General features: G+C 40.3%; 1 protein-coding gene across 1 annotated transcript; it reads right to left on the minus strand.

Moving 5' to 3' along the window:
- Positions 1-455: 455 nt before the first annotated feature.
- LOC114198955 (uncharacterized) lies at positions 456-23324 on the minus strand. The gene is given in 7 exon segments (XM_028090665.2): positions 456-2415; positions 2418-5159; positions 17081-17179; positions 17937-18063; positions 18322-18376; positions 22826-22857; positions 22950-23324. Coding segments are annotated over 7 exon segments (3315 nt in total). The 5' UTR covers positions 23103-23324; the 3' UTR covers positions 456-2308.
- Between the last annotated feature and the right edge of the window lie 713 nt (positions 23325-24037).

Below are 24037 nucleotides of genomic sequence, written 5' to 3' on the forward strand. Positions count from 1 at the left end.
CAAAGACATACAAATGGCCAACAGCCACATGAAAAAATGCTCAACATCACTTGGCATCAGGGAAATACAAATTAATCCTCATTTTTACTGTCCTGATCCTTATATTAGCTTAAGGTTTATTCTGTTTTGTCTTATAGCTTCTTGACCAGAAGGTTCAATTTTCTCCCCCCTAAGGTTTATCAATTTCTTATGTGCCAGACACAATAAAGGGACGGGGGACAAAGTGCTGAACAACAAAAGAAGGTTCTGGTCAAGGCAATCTTGGTTTCTTATATCTTATATCCTATCTCTCTTAAGGATATTAATTCTGTACAGAGTTTAGCTCCAGCCACATTCCACAAGTTCAATCATGTTTGCATTTTAATGCAATTCATTCCTGAAAAGTCAATTTCATTTTTAATTTTCTATTGATTCAGGATTTAAATACACGATTATAAATTTTCAAAGAGGTGACAGTCTCTCCACAGATCTTTACAATGGAGATCTTTACAATGGTATCATCTTATCCAAATGATCAAACTTAGTTTTACTAACAAAGCAATGACCTGTCATTACACGCTTTCTGACTTGTTGCAATATGACATACAAACATAACCTACAAAGTATTCTCCCCTTAAAACATTTAATCTGAACCTAATGGAGCCCCTAGACCCAATTTCCTTTGTTTTTAAAAATTTCATTTATTTGACAGAGAGAGAGAGAGCACACGCAGGGAGAGTGGCAGGCAGAGGGACAGGGAGAAGCAGGCTCCCCGCTGAGCAAGGAGCCCAATGCAGGGCTTGATCCCAGGACCCTGAGATCATGACCTAAGACACCCAGGCACCATCCCCCCAGTCTCCTTTGTACAGAAAATACAAAGGATAGAAGGTGGCTAAATGACACTATACAGAAACATAAAATCTAAACAAATGGCAGACAATTTTCCTGGACGTCTCAGAAAGTCAACATTATTTAAGAATTTTTGAAAAAGAAATGTTCTAGATCCGTGGCTCTCTATAGTGCATACCAAAATCCCCTGGAAAGCTAGAACAAACACAGAGGTTCAGTGGACGTGGACCTTTGTATTTTTACTAAGATCCACAGATGATTCTGATACCCAAGAAAATGTGAGTCACTGTTGCAGACTAAAAAAAGAATAAAGAGCGCTAACAACCAAATACAGTACAGAATCTGGAATGCCTTCTTAGAAGATGAACCCCTGTAAATGGCATCTTAGAGGCCAATGAAGAAACTGATGAGATAAGATACTGTGGAATTATGGAAAATTTCCTTAAGGGTGATGATGGTACTATGGCTATATATGAGGTTGTCTTTATGTTCGGGAGATACACACTGATGTAATAAAGGGGAAAGTATCCTGGTGTCTAAAACATATTCTCAATGGTACAACATAAAATATACAGAAAAATGTCAAATTGTTAACAACTCTGAATCTACAAAGGGGTATATGGGTGTTCATTCTTTCAACTTTTTCATATGTGCAGCAATTTTCAAGATAAAGTTGAAGAATATATAAATGGGTAGGTTTTATTTTGCTATTCTTTTACTAATATTTATCTTAGCTCCTGGACAGAGACATAAATTACACATTTTCTGCCAGTTGATATTTTTATAGACAAATCACTTCAAATGAACTCTCCCTGATTCTTGAACATTTCCTCACTCACTAAATCCCTAGGGTTTCTTTCCAAAATTAACTTTTTGATGTAACTTAAGGAATAAACTCTTAATGAAAATCCTCTTGTATTCTTTACTTCCCATGAAATCTTATACAGAACAAGTTATTTAAAATTTAATAATTAAGGAATGGATGAGGTTTTTCTAAACTATTCACAATAATGCAATTTCCCTGTCACCAACAATGCTAATGAAACATAAAAGCTGTTCTTTATGAACACAAGCATGTGCCAAATACTCTTTCAAGGATTTTGTGTGTACTAGAACACCTTTATTCCCGTAATTGCATTAGTATGTACTCACTTTTGTTGCCATTTACAAATGATGCACAAAGAGGATAGGCACCTAATGTCACACAGGTAGTGAAATGGCAATGGTGATAAAGCATCTGCCTCAGGTAGACGTTAGCTTACATTTGTTCCAACAACAGTTTTCCTCCAGTTTGAGTTTGAAGGCTTTTCTAAGTGTATGAAATTAACATACCTAGGAAAATATCTTTTATGATTAGTAAATTGTGAACATGAAGGCTACTCTGTATTTCTTTATAAACTTTCTCACCAGAATGTCCTCTCAACACTAAGGTGTTTGCTATGACTGTAAATCTTTCCATGTCACTCATAATCAAAATTCCTCACCAGTAGGAATACTGTACTGTTGAGCAAATCTCAGTCCACGATGAAAGGTCTTCCCACATTTTATATTCATAGAATTTCTTGCCACTATGAACTCTCTGATGTTAAGTTGTTCATATCCAGTGGTTTTCCCACATTCCTCATATTCATAGGACTCCTGACGATTATGAATTTTCTGATGTCGAGTAAGCTGACCATTCACAGTGAAGGCTTTCCCACATTCTTTACATTCATAGGGCTTCAGACCTGTATGAATTCTTTGATGGGCAATAAAAACTGACCTAAGTCTAAAGGCCTTCCCACATTCCTTACATCCATAAGGTTTCTCACCAGTATGAATCCTCTCATGCTGAATAAGGTTTGAGTTACAACTAAAGGTCTTTCCACATTCTTTACATTCATAGGGTTTCATACCTGTATGAATTCTCTGATGAGCGGTAAAGACTGAACTAAGTCTAAAAGTTTTCCCACATGCCTTACATTCATAAGGTTTCTCACCAGTATGAATTCTCTGATGTACAGTAAGTTCATAATTATTGCTAAAGGCCTTTTTACATTCCTTACATTCATAGGGCTTCTCACCAGTATGAATTTTAACATGTTGAATAAGGTTTGAGCTACGACTAAAGGCCTTCCCACACTCCTTACATTGATATGGTTTCTCACCAGTATGAATCCTCTGATGTACTCTAAGTTCGCTACCACAAGTAAAACATTTCCCACATTCCTTACATTCATAGGGGTTCTCACCAGTATGAATTCGGTAATGTCCAAGAAATTGGTAGTGATGTCGAAAGGCCTTTCCACATTCTTTACATTCAAAGGGTTTCTCACCAGTGTGAATTCTCTGATGTACTCTAAGGTCTATACCACGACTAAAGCTCTTTCCACATTCCTTACATTCATAGGATTTCACGCCTGTATGAATTCGCTGATGTTCAATAAGTTGGTACTGATGTCTGAAGGCTGTCCCACATTCCTTACATTCAAAGGGTTTCTCACCAGTATGAGTTTTCTGATGTCGAGAAAGTTGTAGGTGAAGTCTAAAAGCCTTTCCACATTCTTTACATCCATAGGGTTTCTCACCAGTGTGAATACTCTGATGTTGAACGAGATTCGAGCCACGATTGAAGGCCTTGCCACATTCCTTACATTTAAATGGTTTCTCACCAGTATGAATGTTCTGATGTCGAGTAAGCTGTGTCAGAAGAGTAAAGGCCTTTCCACATTCCTTACATTCAAAGGGTTTCTCCCCAGTATGCATTCTATGATGTTCAATAAGTCGGTAATGATACCTAAAGGCCTTCCCACATTCCTTACATTCAAAGGGTTTCTCACTAGAATGAATTTTCTGATGCTGAACAAGATTTGAACCACGATTAAAGCCTTTACCACACTCTTTACATTCATATGGTTTCACGCCAGCATGAATACTCTGATGTTGAACAAGGTTTGAGACACGATTAAAGGACTTCCCACATTCTTTACATTCAAATGGCTTCTCACCTGTATGAATATTCTCATGGCGATTCAGCTGGGTGAGAAGACTGAAGGCTTTCCCACATTTCTTACATTTAAAGGGCTTCTCACCAGTATGAAATTTCTGATGTCGAATCAGTTGTATATGGAGTCTAAAGGCCTTCCCACATTCTTTACATTCAAATGGTTTCTTTCCAGTATGAACACTCCGATGTTGAATAAGGTTTGAACCACGACGAAACATTTTCCCACATTCCTTACATTCATAAGGTTTCACACCTGTATGAATTCGCTGATGCTCAATAAGTTGGTACTGATATTGGAAGGCTGTCCCACATTCCTTACATTCAAAGGGTTTCTCACCAGTATGAGTCTTCTGATGCCGAGAAAGTTGTAGGTGAAGTCTAAAAGCCTTTCCACATTCCTTACACCCATATGGTTTCTCACCCGTATGAATACTCTGATGTTGAACAAGATTCGAGCCACGACTGAAGGCCTTGCCACATTCCTTACATTTAAATGGCTTCTTGCCAGTATGAATGTTCTGATGTCGTGCAAGCTCTATCAGAAGACTAAAGGCCTTCCCACATTCTTTACATTCAAAGGGTTTCTCACCAGTATGAATTCGACAATGTTCAATAAGTTGGTAATGATATTTAAAGGCCTTCCCACATTCCTTACATTCAAAGGGCTTCTCACTAGAATGAATTTTCTGATGCTGAACAAGATTCGAACCACGATTAAAGCCTTTCCCACACTCTTTACATCCATATGGTTTTATGCCTGTATGAATACTCTGATGTTGAACAAGGTTTGAGCTACGATTAAAGGACTTCCCACATTCCTTACACTCAAATGGTCTCTCACCTGTATGAATATTCTCATGGCGATTAAGCTGGGTAGGAAGACTAAAAGCTTTCCCACATTCCTTACATTTAAAGGGTTTCTCACCACTATGAAATTTCTGATGTCGAGTAAGTTGGACAAGAAGTCTAAAGGCCTTCCCACATTCCTTACATTCATAGGGTTTCTCTCCAGTATGAATACTCTGATGCTGAATAAGATTTGAACCACGACTAAAGTACTTCCCACACTCCTTACATTCATATGGCTTATCTGTAGTGTGAATAAGAGAAGTATGATGAGTAGAAGTATGCATCTTTTCATAGCTTATTATCTTTTGAGTGATATACCCCTCTTGATGTCCCTGTTGTCCCCTAAATCTATTTCTGCATTTTGAGTCATTTCTAAAATTGGAGGTTTTAAGGTCAAGAGTTTTACTTATTTGCTTTATACTCTGTTTAGGCAAATTTATTTCATGAATATCATTTTCTGGAGATAACTTCTCAGCTCCATAATTTGACTCCAAATCTGAAAGAAAAGGAGAAAGCAAACACATTTTATCTTCCTGTACACACATGCACAAAATCCACTAAATATATAACTCTAAAAATATACATACAGAAAAAATTTTTTTATATATTGAAGTATACATAATACACTTTCAGAGAATTTGAAAAAGGATAAGAAGAGCTCCAAAAATGAAGAAAGTTTATGTTAGATGGTGATGCTCATAATAGGGGAAGAGATTAACTTTGTGAAATTTAGGTGTTAATCAAAATCCTTTGGGAGACTTGTTACAAATATTGATATTCAAGCAACTCAGATGCACAGAATCAGAATTTTTAGGAATAAGTCATCAGATGCTGTATTTTTAACATCTCTATCAGATAATTCTGATGCAGATCAAAGTTCAAAGATCCATACTTAAAACTGTTTTGAATGGTTTGTCTTTACTCTTATACTAAAATCCAAAACCCTTACCACGGATAACAAGACCACCTATGAAGCCACTGTCATCCTTTGGACCCTATCTCTACCACACTGCCTTCTTTCAGTGCTTCAAACATATAACCTTTCTTCAATATCTTCATGCTTTGGTCAGACTGTTTAATCACCCAAGAATCCTGTGGCCTGAGCTGCTTGTAGGAGACAACATTCTCATTTTTAAGACTGAAAAGAAATGTCTTCCTCAGAACAGCTATACCTGCTGGCCCCATCTAATCTATATCCCTCTCCTCTATTCTCTATTCAAGAGTCTCATTCCTTGCCTTCACAATTCTGTTTTAATTATACGTTCATTCATTCATTAGCTCATTTTTCATTCTGTGTATTTTCTTATTCCTAAATCTGCCCAGGAGCAGATACAATCCTGATAGCATTCACCACTGAAATAATAAGCCCATAGCACACAACAGGTGTTAAGTAATTGGAAAACTATTGATAAAAGAAGTAAGGCTGAGAATAAAGGTATATAATGCAAAAATGAGGCACTGGGAAAGGCTTATCATAATAATCATTCATTCAAAACTACTAAAATTGATAAATAGAACCATTCTCATATTACTTGTTTCAAATGGGAACAGATGCGTATCTGAGCCCAAGTGGTCATGTACATGTCACAATGGGAAAACAAACCACAGTAAACAGGTAGAAACTTGAAGCTTGAACCTTAACTAGGTTGACTGCCTGCTGAAATATATCACAAAGGTAAAGAAAATCAACAGATAACAACATTGAGATGACAGATGTTTGCATTACCTGACAAAGACTTTAAACCCATAATTGTGCAAATGTTTCAATAAGCAAACACAAATACTCTTGAAACAAATGGAAAAATAGAGAATCTCAACAAAAATATAGAGCATATAGGGAGAGTTCTGAAAAGATGGTGGAGTAGAAGGATCCTGGGCTCACCTCCTCCCACAGACACACCTAGATAACAGCCACATTAGTGTAACTATGAAAATGACCTGAGAATGGCAGAACAGACTTCCCACAGGCAATCGCAGAGAGTGGGGTGGAGATGCAGTTGGGAACGAAACCCCAGTAAGAATAACCACAAACAGGAGGGACACCACAAACACAAAGAAGCAAGAGGATCAGATTCCACACCAGGCACCCCAGGTATGGGGGACCCACACTGGGAAGATGAGTCCCATTACATTTGGTTTTGAAAACCAGTGGGGCTTAACTCTGGGTACTTCAGTAGGCTTAGGTTCTGGGAGAGCCAGAGGGTGACAGGAAACTTGAGTCCCTATCCTTTAAGAGCCAGCATAACAACCAACCTGCTGAGAAAACAGCAGAGAAGCAGCAGTTTGAAAAGCGCCTAGGGTATACACAAAGAACATTTATTTACTAATCTCATAATGTGTGCTGGAGGGATGGGAATCTTTAGGAAACCTCCCCAAGAACAAAAAAGCTGGTGGAACCATTCCCTGCCCACCCCCAACCGCTGCCTAGATAGCTGGAAGCTTTAGGGAACCAGTGCAAACACACAGCACCTACCTTGCTAGCACTGCATGCCCCACCTTCACATTCTCCCGAGGATCTGCCCCATCCAACCCACCCCACTCTGAAGGGGCTCCAGCCCCAACACACCATGCAAGCAGCACCAGTTGGGACCAGTGCCACTCCAAAGTGACTCTCGCTTTGTGGAGAGCGGAAGGATAACCACACACACCGGTGTGCCCACAGTTCCAGCAACTGAACCTTATAGTCAGCAGTACAGAGAGTACCCTGCTGATCAGTGCGACTTCAGCCCTGGCAGATGGATTAGGAGTAGGCACTTTGACTGCCAGCCCTGCCCACCAGTGAACAACAGGACCTGCCCCCTCTCAGAGGGCAAGGCAGGGAGAGTGCCTTGCAAGCTGGTACAACTACAGCCCCAGCAGACAGGCTGAGAGCAGGCATCTAGTCTGACTGCTGACACCACCGAACTGCAAGCCCCCAGTGGCCCCCAACAGACCCCTTAACAGCACAGAGACCAAACCTTGCCCAGAACAGGCAAAATGGGCCATTGCAGCCAATGGGCTGAAGGCAAAACAGGTTCTGCCACAAGAGCAGAGCACAGGCAACCCACATAGGAGACACCCCTGAAGCACCTCGTTCTGGTGAATGACAGACACTGTACCCCAGGGCACCATAGGACCTTCATAAGGTCACTACTTTCTTTCTTTCTTTTTTAAAATATTTAACTAATTTATTTGACAGAGGGAGAGCGAGCACAAGCAGGGGGAGCAGCAGAAGGAAAAGGAGAAGGAGACTCCCTGCTGAGCAGGGAGCCTGATGTGGGGCTGATGGGATCATGACCTGAGCCGTAAAGGCAGACACTTAACCAACTGAGCCACCCAGGTGCCCCGAGGTCACTACTTTCAAGATCAAAAGCTGTAAGTGACTTTCCTAATACACAGAAACAAATACAGTTGTATAAAATGAGAAGACAGAGGAAAATGTCCCAAACAAAAGAACAGGACAAAATCACAGCAAAAGGGCTAAATGAAACAGAGATAAGCAATGTATCTGATAAAGAATTCAAAGCAATCATCCTAAAGATACTCACTGGACTTGAGAAAAGAGTGGATGATCTTAGTGAGACCTTTGAAAACAAACAGTAAATATTAAAAAGACCTAATCAGAGATGAAAAACTAAATGACAAATAAAAATACACCAGAGGGAATCAATAGCAGATTAGAGGAAGCAGAAGAATGGATCAGGGACCTTGAAGGTAGGGTAATGAAAAGCAATCAAGTTGAACAGCAAAAATAAAAATAATAATAAAAAATGAGAATAGATTAAAAAAACTCAGCAACACCAAGTATAATAACGTTTGCATTATAGGGATCCCAGAAGGAGAAAAGAGAAAAATGGGGCAGAACATTTACTTGAAGAAATAATAGCTGAGGGGTGCTTGGTTGGCTCAGTCAGTTAAATGTCTGCCTTTGGCTCAGGTCATGATCCCAGGGTCCTGGGATCAAGCCCTGCATTGGGCTCCCTGCTCAGCAAGAAGCCTGCTTCTCCCTCTCCCTCTGCCTGCCATTCTGCCTACTTGTGCACACACTCTCTCTCTGTCAAATAAATCAATAAAATCTTAAAAAGAAAAGAAAAGAAAAGAAAAGAAATAATAGCTGAAAACTTCCCTATCTGGAGAAGGAAACAGACATCTAGATCCAGGAAGCACAGAGAGCCCCCAGTAAAATTAACCGAACAAGGTCCACACCAAGACACGTGGTAATTAAAATGGCAAAAAGTAATGATAGAGAATTTTAAAAGCATCAAGAGAAAAGAAAAGTTATATACAAGAGACACTCTCTAAGGCTATTCTGTTGATTTTCAGCAGAAACACTGCAGCCAGAATGGAACAGCATGATATATTCAAAGTACTGGAAGGAAAACCTGCAACCAAGAATACTCTACCCAGCAAGACTATCATTCAGAATAGGAGCAATAGTCTCTCATACAAACAGAAGTTAAAGGAGTTCATCACTTAAACCAGCCTTACAGGAAATGTTAAAGGGAGTTCTCTGAATGGAAAGAAAAGGCCATAATCAGGAGTAAGAAAATTATGATAGGAAAAAATTTCACAGGTAAATGCAAACATATAATAAAAGCAGATTAATCACTTATAAAACCAGTATGGAGGTTAAAGCACAAAAGTAGTAAAATCAATCATATCTATAAAAAATCAGCTAAGGGAGTCACAAAATAAAACGATGTAAAATATGACATCATATGCATAAAATGGAATGGGGGGAGTAAAAATTTAGTTCTTTTAGAATGGATTTAAATTTTAGCAACCACCAACTTAATATACACTGCTATATACATAAGATGTTATATATGAACCTAACGGTAACCACAAATCAAAAACCTATAATAGATACACAAAAAAATAAAGAGAAAGGAATCCAAGCATAACACTAAAGAAAGCCATCCAACCACAAGGGAAGAGAGGAAGAGAAGAAGAAAGGAACAGAGAACTACAAAAACAACCATAAAACAAGTAACAAAATGGCAATAAGTACATATCTATCAATAATTACTTTAAATGTAAATGGCCTAAATGCTCCCATCAGAAGACTATGATGACTGAATGGATAAGGAAGCAAGATCCATCTATATGCTGCCTACAAGAAACTCACATAAGGCATAAAGACACATGCAGACTGAAAGTGAAGGGATGGAAAAACATCTACCATGCAAACAGAAGTGAAAAGAAAGCTGTGGTAGCAATACTTATATTGGACAAAATACACTTTAACATAAAGATTGTAACAAGAAACAAAGAATGACATTATATAATGATAAAGGGAACAATTCAACAACAGGATTTAACAACTGTAAATATTTATGCACCCAGCATAGGAGCACCTAAATACATAAAGCCACTATTAACAGACATAAAGGAAGAAACTGACAGTAATACAATAACAGAAGGGGACATTAACACCCCATTAAATCAATGGATAGATCATTCAGGCAGAAAATCAACCCAAGGAAACAGTGGCTTTGAATGACACATTGGACCAGATGGACCTAACAGATATATTCAGAACATGCCATCCAAATATAGCAGAATACACATTCAAGTGCGCATGGAACATTCTCCAGAACAGATCACATGTTAGGCCACAAAACAAATCTCAATACAAAAAAACTGAAATCACATCATGCATCTTTTCCAACTGCAATGGTATGAAACTGGAAATCAAGTGCAAGAAAAAATCTGGAAAGAACTAAATACATGGAGGCTAAATAACATGCTACTAAACAATGAATGGGTGAACTAAGAAATCAAAGAGGAAATAAAAAAATACATGGAGACAAATGAAAATGAAAACACAATGGTCCAAAATCTTTGGGATGCAGCAAAAGCTGTTTTAAGAGGCAAGATAATAGCAATACAGGCCTACCTCCAGAAAAAAGAAAAACCTCAAATAAACCACCTAACCTTAAACCTAAAGGGGCCAGAAAAAGAAGAACCAACAAAACCCAAAGCCAGCAGAAAGAAGGAAATAATAAAGATTAGAACAGAAATAAATGAAATAGAGACTAAAAAATAATGGAACAGCAATGAAACCAGGAGCTGGTTCTTTGAAACAAAATTGATAAACCTTTAGCCAGACTCACCCAGAAAAACAAGAGACAGGGCTCCAATAAAAAAATCAGAAACAAAGGAGGAGACGTAACACCAAATATCACAGAAGTATAAAAGAATACTATGAAAAATTATATGCTAACAAATGGAAAACCTAGAAGAAATAAATTCCTAGAAACGTATTTACAAATAATATATCCGATATGGGGCTAATATCCAAAATACATAAAGAACTTATATGACTCAACACCAAAAAGACAAATAATGCAATTAAAGAGTGGGCAGAGGACCTGAATAGACATTATTCCCAAGAAGATATACAGATGGCCAACAGACACATGAAAAGATGCTCAACCTTACTCTCATCAGAAAAACGTAAATCAAAACCACAATGAGGTATCACCTTACACCTGTTATCAGGGCTGAAATAAAAAAACACAAGAAATAACAAGTGTTGGCGAGGATGTGAACAAAAAGGGACCCTTGTGCACAAATTGGTGCAGCTACTGTGGAAAACAGTACAGAGGTTCCTCAAAAAATTAAAAATAGAATTACCATAGGGTCCAGCAATTCCACTACTGGGTATTTACCCAAATATGAAAACACTAGCTTGAAAAGATATATGGTCCCCTATGTTTACCATAGTAGTGCTATTTACAATAGCCAAAACATGGAAGAAACCCAAGTGTCCATCCACAGATGAATGGGTAAAGAAGATGTGGTTTATAGATATACTGGACTATTTTTTTTAAAGATTTGAGAGTGCGAGAGAGAGCACGAGTGGAGAGGGAGAAGCAGGTTCCCCGCTGAGCAGGGAGTCTGATGTGGGGCTCAATCCCAGGACCCTGAGATCATGACCAGAGCCAAAGGCAGAAGCTTAACTGACTGAGCCACTCAGGCATCCCTAGATACCCTGGAATGTTACTCTACTGTAAGAAAGAGTGCGATCCTGCCATTTGCAACAACATGGATGGAGCTAGAGGGTATAATGCTAAGTGAAATAAGTCCTTCTTATTTCTATAAATAATTTCTATAAAATAGAGCACTCTCAACATACTCCAAAGGAGTGAAATCATTTATATTATATATGATATATATATGATCATATCACAAATATCATATTTCATTCGTATGTGGAATTTAAGAGACAAAACAATGAACAAAGAAGAAAAGAGCCAAACCAAAAAACCAGACTCTTTAAATATAGAGAACAAACTGGTGGTTACCAGAGGGGCAGTGTGGGAGGGGGATGGGTGAAACAGGTGAAGGGGATCAAGAGCACACTTACTGTGATGTGCTGGGTGATGTACGGCATTCTTGCATCACTATACTGTACACCTGAAGCTAATACAACACTGTATGCTAATTATACTTTAAAAAAGAGAAAGAGAAATATACAGAGGATATAAAGAAGAACGAAGTAAAACTTAGAACTGAAAACTATAATAATTAAAATTAAAATATTGTGGGGTCCCGTAGCAGAATGGAAAAGGCAGAGGAAAGAATCAATAAACTTAAGATAGAACAAAAGATTCATCCAACCTGAACAAGAGAAAGAGAAAAGAATAAAAACCAAAGAAACACAGCAAGAAGGGAGCAGGAGGACAATGCTGGAAGTGCTGACATTCATACTGCCCGAGTCCCAGGAGAGGAAAAGTGTGCACAGCTGGAAAAATACTGCAGAAAAAAGGGCAAAAACCTTCCCAAACGTGGCAAAATTCATAAACCTGCAGACTCAAAAATCTTACTGAGCCCCTAACAAAATTCCACACCCGAACTTATCATAATCAACTGCTAAAAACAAACAACAAATGAAAATTTACTTGAAAACACCTAAAAACCACCACCACGGCACATTGCCTACATAATTCCTGAACAATGATTCCGTGCCTACAGGCTTCAATGAGAAGGAAGTAGCACAATGTTTTAAAGTACCAGAAGAAAAATCCAGCCATGAATTCTCTATCCTGATAAAATATGAATCCAAAATAAAGATGAGATAAAGACTTTTTTTTAAAGATTTTATTTATTTATTTGAGAGAGTGAGAATGAGAGACAGAGAGAGAGCACATGAGAGGGGGGAGCATCAGGAGAAGCAGACTCCCTGCTGAGCAGGGAGCCTGATGCGGGACTCGATCCTGGGATTCCAGGATCATGACCTGAGCCGAAGGCAGTTGCTTAACCAACTGAGCCACCCAGGCGCCCCTGAGATAAAGACATTTTTAAATGACAGAAAACTACAAGAATTTGTCCCCAGCAGACTGAGTCTAAAAGACCTGATGAAGGGGAGCAAGGGTGGCTCAGTCACTTAAGCGTCCCACTTTTGATTTTTGTCTCAGGTCATGATCTCAGGGTCATGAGATTGAGCCTGACACAGGCTCTGGAGTCTGCTTAAGATTCTCGCTCGCTCTCTCTCTCTCCCTCTCCCTCTGCCCCTCCCCGCCTCTCTCAAAAAAAAAAAAAAAAACTAAGATAAAAGACCTGATAAAGAAAGTTCTCTAGAACAAAGTGGAAAAAAAAAAATCTGGAGTATCAGGAATGAAATAAGAGTAAAAGAAACAGTAACATCAATACAATAGACCATCTTTTCCTCTCGAGTTCTTTAGAACCCATTTGACAGCTGGAAGAAGAATTGTACTGTTGCGTTTTTGGTGTCTGGAGAAGCAATGCTGCTCTAGCACAAACGTTAAGACAGTGACAGCACAGAGGACACTACATAGTGATAGGTGAGAACCACTGACTGACAAAGGCAGGCAATAAAACAGCAACTTCAGTATGATCTTTTGTGAGCACAACAGAAACAACAACATAAAACAGCTAAATGTGTATGTGTAAAGTGTGGAAATATAAGCGGTCAGGTGGGAATTACTGGAGAGTGTGACTGAGGGTTACATTTTTTTTTTTTAAGATTTTATTTGAGAGAGTAAGCGCAAGAGAGAATGACAGAGAGAAAGCACGAGCAGGGGGAGGGGCAGAGGGAGAAGCAGGCTCCCCGCTGAGCAGGGAGCCTGACGTGGGGCTTGATCCCCGGACCCTGGGATCATGACCTGAGCCGAAGGCAGACGCTTAACCGCCTGAGCCACCCAGGCGCCCCACATGTTCCTTTTGCATTCATATAGAACATTTATAAAAACTGACCATATGCTGGGCTATAAAATAAAGCACTCTCAACATACTCCAAAGGAGTGAAATCATTTATATTATATATGATCATATCCTATATTATATAATATCGTGATATATATATAATGATATATCAATATATTCTCTGGCCACAATAAAATCATTATAAAACTCAATATCAGAGATTATTCATTTCTTTGGAAATGGAAAGCCATACTTGGTTGACCAAAATCACAGTAATCTATACAGAGACATGACGTTATGTGATTCTTCACATGATGCTACTAGAATCTATTGTGGCGCTTTCAAAACCAAATCATGAGAAAAAATTTTAAATCACATAAATTCAGAATGTCATGGTTTAAGTAAACTAGCCTGGACTTAGACTCAAAAATAAGAGAGAGAGAGAAGCCAAAGTAAAAAAAAAAAAAAAATTTAATTTAGTTAAAATAAATTTTAAGGCACAAAAGCTCTTTAGATAAAAAGGGACTAAAGAAACCTACTAATAAAAAGAATTAGTAAAAATAAAATGTTTTAAAAAGAAACCTATCCATAAATCAATTCATGAACTTTGACTGAATCTTAAACTGAAAAACACTCCCACAAAACCAAACAAACAGAATAAAATTTTTAAAGAGAAATGGGAGAAATTTAACTGTGAACTGTATTGTAGACGATACTCCTGAAATATGGTGATTTTCTGAGGTGTGACAATGATGTTATTTGGGTTAAGATAATGAAGCTAATTAGGAATAATGAAAGGTTATTAGGACCTTTCCTATTCTTAGAAGATGCAAAGTGAAATGTTTAGGTAACACGTGTCACAACATCAGTGACTTAGACCTACACACGGTCCAGCAAAAAAGGTTTCAAACATTTAGATAAATACATATAGCAAAGGTGGCCAAATGTTCACAACTGGTGAATCTAGTTTTCTTTTTTTTTTTTTTAAAGATTTTACTCATTTATTTGAGTGAGAGAGAGAGAGAGAAAATAAGTTGGGGGAAGGGGCAGAGGGAGAAGTAGTCTCCCCACTGAGCAGGGAGCCCAACACGGGGTGTGATCCCAGGACCCTGAGATCATGACCCGAGCCAAAACCAAGAGTCAGCTGCTTAACCAACTGAGCTACCCAGGTGCCCCCAAAATGGGTCACCTTTGAAAGGATGTCAGAAACCAACTCATTATTCAGAAAATTAGTAAACCAAGGAAAAGAATATTTATCTTCAATTTTCCAAATGATCTGTATAACTGAGTAACAGTTAATGTAAAGTTTCTTTTTACAGGTGCATTCCAGCTAATTAAGAATAAATGACGGAATTCGAATATCCACCAATTTACAACCTCTAATGAATTAAGGGACATAGTAACTGCCTGTCAGTGGCTGCAGATATTACTAAAATGAGAAATCCAGATATCACATGCCAGTGGACTGAAGAATATCATCATCACCTAGGGGAAAAAAAAGTTTCCCAAAAGTCTGAGTAAGCTTCTAGACCCAACTATCATTTTACAGGAAATAGACAGAGGTACATGTTCCTCCATACCACCAAGATGCCATCAGCAAAATCCAGATGGTGTGAAACTATGTGACAAATGATCTAATTTAATCAAGAAAAACCTGGTAACAAAAAAATCAAGGGCGCCTGGGTGGCTCAGTTGGTTAAAAGACTGCCTTCAGGCTCAGGTCATGATCCCAGGGTCCTGGAATCGAGCCCCACATCAGGCTCCCTGCTCCGCAGGAAGCCTGCTTCTCCCTCTCCCACTCCCCCTGCTTGTGTTCCCTCTCTGGCTATGTCTCTCTCTGTCAAATAAATAAAAAATAAAATCTTTAAAAAAAATAAATTAAATAAATAAATAAATAAAATCTTTAAAAAAAATTCAAGAGGAACCTTTAATCTAAAAGAGACTTCAAAGACTTTTTAAAATGACAGGGAAAACAAAATCAAACTGGAGAAGTTCACTCAGACAACAAAGCTCTAGAGAAAAACCTTTCCTGCAAAGAGACCACAATAGGCTTCCGGGAGAGCTGGCAAAACCGTAACTCACGACCTGGTGGTTAAAGGTGTACGGGTACCTTAGGATATTTAATCATGCAGTTCTTTGTGTTATGTGGCTTTTTGTATTCTTGTCATACTTAGTTTGTTTGAAAATGAAATGAGGAAAACTTTTAACATAGATCAGAACATGGCTCTAAGTAACTCTTGGAAAATATTCTATGTTCTTCACAGTGACGATCAGAACCTTGTAGGATCTGGTCCTGGCCTAACTCCCTGACGTCCTTTCCCACCATCCCTTCACCTCTTCTGCTCGAAACTTCTTATTGCTCCCGCTCAGGGCCTCTGGGTGTCCCGCTCACACTAGACTGCTCTTGCCCCGATTTGTGGCCTGAACCTTTCCTTCACGACTCTGTGCAAGCACGCCCACTTCAAGACATGCCTTAACCATCCAAGCCTGTCATTCTCACTTCATTGCTCCTATATACTTGTCTGCACAGCATCATTCCTGACAGTACTGATTTACTCATCTGCTTACTTGATTGATCCATGTCTTGCCAACTGCAGGTAAAGTCCATGAGAGCATGAGTCTATCAGTCATGTTCATTTCACCATACAGACAGTGCCAAGCACAGTGCTTTGCTTGGAGTGGACCCTCGATAAATATTTGCTGAATATATGAAAACATTTTTTAGACACTGGAAACACATACAGAAATTTAAATGCAAAAGCAGAGCTGGAAAGCAGCTGGATGCAAAATATATGTTAAAAGGTTACACTGGGGGAGGGGAGCGCCTGGGTGGCTCAGTCAGTTAAGTGTCTGACTCTTGATTTCAGCTCAGGTCATGGTCTCAGGGTTGTAGGATCGAGCCCCACGACGGGCTCCATGCTCAGCGTGGAAGTCTGCGTGGGGTTCTCGCTCTCCCTCTCCCTCTGCCCCTGTTCATGGGCACGCGCTAATAAATAAATAAAATCTTTAAAAAAAAAAAAAAAGGTTACACTGGGAAAGAGGGCACTCACTCCACTAAAAGGAGAGGAAATAAAAGAACAAAAATTAGAGATGATTAGTAAAAGATGGAGTTCCTTTGAAAGCCCACACTGTGTGATCTTTATTTCCTTCTCAGATCTCGGGCATTTTTATCCAACAGGCCTTGGGTCTTTGATGGCATTTTCCCAAACCACATCTCAAGGGTATGACCCCTCTCTGACCCCCTCTGCTGGCTTCTCCCCTACTCACCTGGATACCATCTGCTTGTTTCTCTCCTTACAACCACCCAGGGCTCTTTCTCTTGCTCCAGTAAGGTAATCACATCTGGCTTAGAAATGGAACTTCCTGCTTAAAAACAACAAAAAAGAAATGACATGACACATGATGTAGAAAAAAAATTTTTTAAATATACAAAAAAAGCCCCACAGAATGGTTGAGATCTGGTTAAATTTGTAGTAATATTTTTTTAGAGGGGAGGGGGGAGAGGGAGAGAGAGAATCTCAAGCAGACTCCACACCCAGTGTGGAGCCCAATGCGGGGCTCAATCTCATGACCATGACCTGAGCTGAAATCAAGAGTCAGACGCTTAACCAATTGAGCCATCCAGGCGCCCCTAAATTTATAAAAACGGACATGCCCGTTTTCAACATGACAAATTCCAAACGATTTCCTTGGGAATAAGAAGAAACTCAGCTATTTCTTAAAAGCCCTGAAACTCACAGTGAAGAAAGCCAATATTCCAGAGAAGAGACACTAATAATTTATTAAATTATTGTTTTAAATTAAGTTAAATTATGAAATTAAAATTTAAATTATTAATTATAACTGTTCAATACTAATTTTATTGTATATGTTAATTAAAGATTGTATTTATTTATTTGAGAATGAGACAGCGAGCAAGAGCATGAACGGGGTGGGGGGAGGGAGAAGCAGGCTCCCCGATGAGCAGGGAGCCTGATGCGGGGCTTGATCCCAGGACCCCGGGATCAGGACCTCAACTGAGGTCCAAGGGCAGACGCTTGACTGACTGAGCCACCTAGGCACCCCTTTATTGTAATTTTAATTAATCTTTAGAATGAACTACTACTGGGGGAGATAGTCTTACCCAGAGAGACCAGGTTGCTGTAGGTCTCCAACATCACGTCCCTGTACAAGGCCCTCTGAGCAGGGTCCAGGCACTCCCACTCCTCCTGGGAGAAGCTGATGGCCACTTCCCCAAATGACAGAGATCCCTGAAACCACACACACACGCATTACCAGGACACTGAAGGAAATTACTTGCGGTGAACAGAGAGGAGGTGAAGAACCGCGGGGCAGGACAAGAGCAATATGGCGCTTTGCAGGGTGCCTGCAAGTTCTGGAAGAATCTTGCTGCTGCACAGCAAACTTGCTGTGTGCTGTGAGATAACCTACTGATCCCCGCAGGGCAGAGAATGGCTAAAAAAAAAATGTGAAGTCATCATATTTCAGGAGAAGAAATACCAACTTACATAGGCCATGTTTTTAGGATGATAAAATTGGTCCATCTTCCTCATGCTTCCCCTCCTAGATAGAAAAAAAAAAAAGAAGGGCTTAAGCCAAGCTGTGCCTCGGTGCTCTCTAAGGGACTCAAATTAATACAACATTTTTTTCTTCCATTTCTATGTCCCAACTACTCCCTAAAATTCCTCTTCCATCCCTCTCTGCTTCACACAATCTCCCTTTCCCTTCCTCCCTCCACCTCTCCTCCTACCCCCCCCATACAAATTGGCATGAAACATGAGCAGCCTGAACAAAACAAGCTCTCCCCCAAGGCCTGGGGAACCCATCCTCCAAAATATGAGGGAGCATGAGGGATCCTCCATTCTTGGGACACATGACTAGGCCTAGGGCTGGGCTCCCCATCCTGCTCGGTGCAGATTGTCCTCCCCCTGTCCCACCTTGCAGGCCTGAGAAGGGGTCACATTATCCAAATCAGAACCTCTTTGTGAATTCAGGATTGGAAGAAGTGGGGCAAGGCATGAAAATTGGAAGGATGTAGATGGGATTGCTCAGGCAGCGTTTGGCTTTCCAAGTCCACCGAAGCCAACTGGTTAAATATGGCAGGGCATCCGTGTAATGGGATACTAAGTAGTCATTACATGTTCAAGATACACGGTCAGCAGAAAACTCAGGTTACAAAATAGGATGCAGAGTATGATTACATCTATAAAATATATATGTATATATATGAAGACTAACAGACATTGACAGAAAAAAATTCTAGAAAATTATATGTCATGTTAACAGTTCTTGTCACTGTATTGTGGCCCCAATTCTCTACTTTTTGCTCAAGAGTGCTTCATAATTGTATGGCAAGGCGTTAACTTGGAATGTATATACAGTTATATTTGTAAACACATACATATATGTATGTGTATGTTTAAATATATGTATGTTTTTTCCTATGAGGAAGCTGTTCTCCAAATCAGATGAAAGGCAACTTTTTACTTAGACAACTTCCCTACAAACGTGGAAAAACTCAGGATATTCTAATAAACTCTTGTTTTCACTTAACGGGTTTGTTTCATTTCCCAGTTCTTGAACCAACACTAAGATGTCTACGTTTATCTGAGCAGGTTACAATAATTTCTAGAAAAAATGTCTGAGCAATGTCTTACATACATTTGATAGTCTCACACATCCTCTTCTAAACCTATCATTTCAGCCACAGTATTCCCTCAACAGCCACTGTATCATCTTCCACTATTAGTCACTTTGCATTTAACAGATTTAGAATTTCCAACAGTTTCTTTAATTCTATACAAATCCCATGGGCTTATAATTTGGTCAAAGCGTGGTGACTCTATAGACCAAAAGAGGCATATTTCCCGTAAACTCTCAAAGTACGGTAAATGACTTTTTCTGATAGGCTTTGTCATCCCCTGCTATACACTTATTCTTGTTCAGACTTCACCTTCTGTGCTGGAGAAATAAGAAACCTAAAAGAACACTAAGAAAATTCAATGGAAGTACATAATGACACATACATAATGACACATGACATATTAACTGCTTAATATTAGCAGTTAATATGTGTCATCATTATTGCTGAGGATAAAGAAGATTACATTTGTTAAAGAAACTTAACTCCACTGTTTCCCTTTTTCTTGTGTAAGTCATAAAATATAGTGTAAGGCCTGCTCTTTCTTAGAATATTCAGAGCTTAGCCTGGAGAATGCAATTCTTAAAGAATCACATTAGCAAAGAGACAAGGAGAAAAGGAGCCTTTCAGCACAGAAGCCTCAGAAGGAGAGGCAATGGTATTATGCTCTCTCTCACAGACCCAGAAATGAATGAAAACGATGACTTGATTAGATTTGTTTTTCGAACTGATTCTGATTCTATTCTACAGAAACAAAACTCTTGTATTCACACAGAAAAAATAATTGGAAAAATATAAACCAAAGCATCAATAATGACTACCTCTAGACGGTGGTACTATAATTTTAACTTTCTTCTTAGGTTCCTTAAAAAGAATAGTTTTGGGCGCCTGGGTGGCTCAGTTGATTAAGCGACTGCCTTCGGCTCAGGTCATGATCCTGGAGTCCCGGGATCGAGTCCCGCATCGGGCTCCCTGCTCGGCGGGGAGTCTGCTTCTCCCTTTGACCCTCTTCTCTCTCGTGCTCTCTATCTCTCATTCTCTCTTAAATAAATAAATAAAATCTTAAAAAAAAAAAAAGAAAATAGTTTTGCACTATTCCATCATCAAAAATACACAACAAAGGGGCGCCTGGGTGGCTCAGTCAGTTAAGTGTCCAGCCCTCGATTTCGGCTCAGGTCATGATCTCAGGGTTGTGATATCAAGCCCCGCATCGGGCCCCACACTGAGCATGGAGCCTGCTTAAGATTTTCTCTCTCTCTTTCTGCCCCTCCCTCCCCTTGCTCACACACTCTAAATAAAAAAACAAAAAACCCCAAAACAAACAAACAAAACCCCACAAAAGAGTTACTTCCAAATTAAAATAAAAATAAAAACAGAGCTATCAGGAAGTGGGTACTTCCAATCATTAAAGAACCGAGCTTGTCATGAGAGTCAACAAAGATATCAATGTGACTATAACAAGTAACAGCGACCAGTTCTAACATCCTTTGGCTGTATCTCACCAATATAATTAGAAATTTTCATGTTCAAGATTCTTCTCCTAAAGAACATAATGCAGGTAAGTGGCACCTGCAGACTGAGTAAGGAAATGCATGGGATATACACAGTACCATGCTCGGTTCTCTTCTTCATTCTATGAAAACATAATTTTGGAGAGAATCCTTATAGATTGCCCTCCCTTAGTAAATGCGATTCATATACAACATCTTGGGTACTACCGTTCCTAACATGAATACTGCTTAACACGAGATCAAATGTTTTCTCTTTTCATGATTGTTTATGAACATAATTTTCTTAAGTGCGTAATACCCCATCACATGAGTCTAGTGTGATTTGCTTAACTACTCAATTTGTACAAGATCATTTTAAATATCACTCCAAGTATCCCAGTCTTTTAATGCTAGACCAGGGTTTCTCATCCTCAGCATGAATGCCATATTAAGCCAGATAATTCTTTGTTGTGGGGGAGAATGGTGGGGAGGGTTATCCTGTACATTGTAGAATGTTTAGTAGCATCTTTGTCCTCTATCACTGCCCCCCACTGTGGAAACCAAAGTTGCCTCTAAATATTACCAAACATCCCCTGGAGGGCGAAATCACCCCCTGTTAAGAACTACTGATCTGCACTGATGAATCCAGGCCTTCTAGGTCATGCACACTTTGAATAATCTCATGAAATTATATACTTTCCCCATAAAGTCCACCATAACACTTTGGTATGCTATTTCAAGGGATTTGTGGTCCTCCGAGACCATAAATGGAATCACAACAACTCAGGTTAAGCATTTTTATTCCTTTTTTTTGGAGGGAGAGAGAGGGGGAGGGAGGGGCAGAAGGAGAGAATCTTAAGCAGGTTCAATGACCAGCATAGAGCCCCACACGGGGTTTGATCCCACAACACTGAGACCATGGCCTGAGCTGAAATCAGGAGTCAGATGCTTAACCAACTGAGCCACCCTGGCAGCCCAAGAATCTATATCACTTGAGCATCTCACTTGTTTTCTTAATATGCAGGCAGCAATCACCATGGATCACATATTCCTAATGCCCCTGCTGTATAGAAATTGAGAGGAATGAGCTAAAACACACATAAACAACAGCTAAAACATATCAAGCATTTACTGTATGTCTGACACCGCTCTAAGGGGCTTTATACGTATTAACTCATCTGACGTTAATTACAAACCTGAGACAGCCAGAGAGAGAAATATTTCAACCCAGATACTCTGGATCCACAGCCCCTACTCTCAACCACACTATAATGATTCTCAATCCACACAAAAGGAAGCCCAACACACAACTCGAGCTGCCAAACTTCAAACAGACATGGCCAATAATACAAATTTCAACTGATGGAATGCCCTGGAAAAATCCTGGCTCTTACTGATACCAACTTCTGTTGCTATCACTTTCCCATTTCTGAAAGCCTCAGACTGACTAAAATCAACTAACCATCTCCCTTGTTCCCTTGCTTTGGAAAGCAGGCCCTTAAAGACCAAAAGATATCCAGTGTGTGATTCCACCTAAACACTAATTTCCTTCTTACCAAATCAGAGTCTATTTATAAAGCTTTAGCATTAATCACTGGAGTTTTATTTCCGTGTCATCTTAGAAAAAGGGAGTGCTCAAGAAGATATGAACAATTTACCAAACTGCTTTTGGTATTTACCAAATTATTTACCAAGTGAATATTAAGTGAAGAGGTGAGGGGCAATGGGGGACCAAATGGTGGGGTATCAATTTGCACGTCTCCCTACATTTCCTGAAAATTTACTGGAACCTCTATATTCTAAAAACAAAACCGCATTTCTTATGCAAAACAAAGCAGGAACTCACCCTTGACTTTAGAGGTGCAGCAATAATACTCTCACCCTTCTCGGGGTCCTTTTGGATAATGGTGCGACTGGGGAAGGAGAAGGAGAGCATGAGACCCCAGGCTTTTCTTGAAGCGCAGACTAAATTTGAAAGCACCCTCCAGGGCCACACCTCCCTTACTTCGCACAAAATGGGATGGGAGTAAAAGGAGGACTCGATCCCCGAGTTCGAAGCTGGTTCCTGGGGACAGAACTCTGAGAATGCGGTAGTTCTGAACATGTAGCTGCCCCCGTGGGGGCCCCAGACAGGCACTTGCAGCTCTAAAACTCCCATCCCAAGTCCAGGCCCAGGCTTTCTGGGGGGGAGCTTTCATTCTAGGCTCAGCATCTGGCCTCCCTACTGGGGCCATTGGTATGCTGCAGCCACGTGGCTGGGAGGAGAGAAGACGGACGAAGAGGCGGGCCACAGGTCCCCGTGACAGACAGACAGACAGACAGACAGACAGACACACACACACACACCCATAGCAAAGCGCGCTCAGCGTCCACACACACACACACACACACACACACACACACACACCCATAGCAAAGCGCGCTCAGCGTCCACACGCCCCCCGTCCCCGTCACCGCAGCACCGCTGCACCAGGCGCGCCCTCACGCACACCCCCCCACCCACACTGCGGTCGCACAATCCCTCTGCTCGCTGCGCGCGCGCGCTCTGCCGAAACTCCTTCGGGTGCCTGTCAGCGCCCTGTCCTGAGCGCCTCTCTCTGCCCACCCACACTGGCGGGTCCCTCCGGCTGGGGTCCTGCTCAGTAGAGGCCTCTGGCAGCCACGGCGTCCTTCCTCGACCTCGGGGCCTCACCCCACCAGGACATCGACCCTCGGGTGCCGGAAGTGGCGGCTAATTCGGCGTGGTGGCCCCTGGGAAACGCAGTCTCAAAGAGGAAATGCCTCGGAAGCCTAGAGTTCTGCGGCTCAGATTGTTCCCGGCATGCAACTTAGGCCTGCCCCTAACGGAGCCCAGCCCAGTGGTTTGTGGGAGTTCCAGCCCCGCCGCCCCCAGGAGTGCGCAGGTGCAGGCTGCTGGTAACTGAGGAGTACCCTGAGAGAGCGTTGCTTGTTAGAGCCTCTGTAACTTACTTTTCTCATCTTGGAGAAAAATGCAAGCGACCTTAACTATTAAAGAAGGCAGTCTTATATATAGAAAACCCTACAGTCTCCACCAAAAAACGTGGAATAAAGGGATTTAGTAAAGTTGCAGGA

This window comes from Eumetopias jubatus, unplaced genomic scaffold (assembly GCF_037043125.1).
Source record: "Eumetopias jubatus isolate StellerSeaLion01/CBP00866 unplaced genomic scaffold, mEumJub1_p1.0 scaffold_10, whole genome shotgun sequence".
NCBI lineage: Eukaryota > Metazoa > Chordata > Mammalia > Carnivora > Otariidae > Eumetopias > Eumetopias jubatus.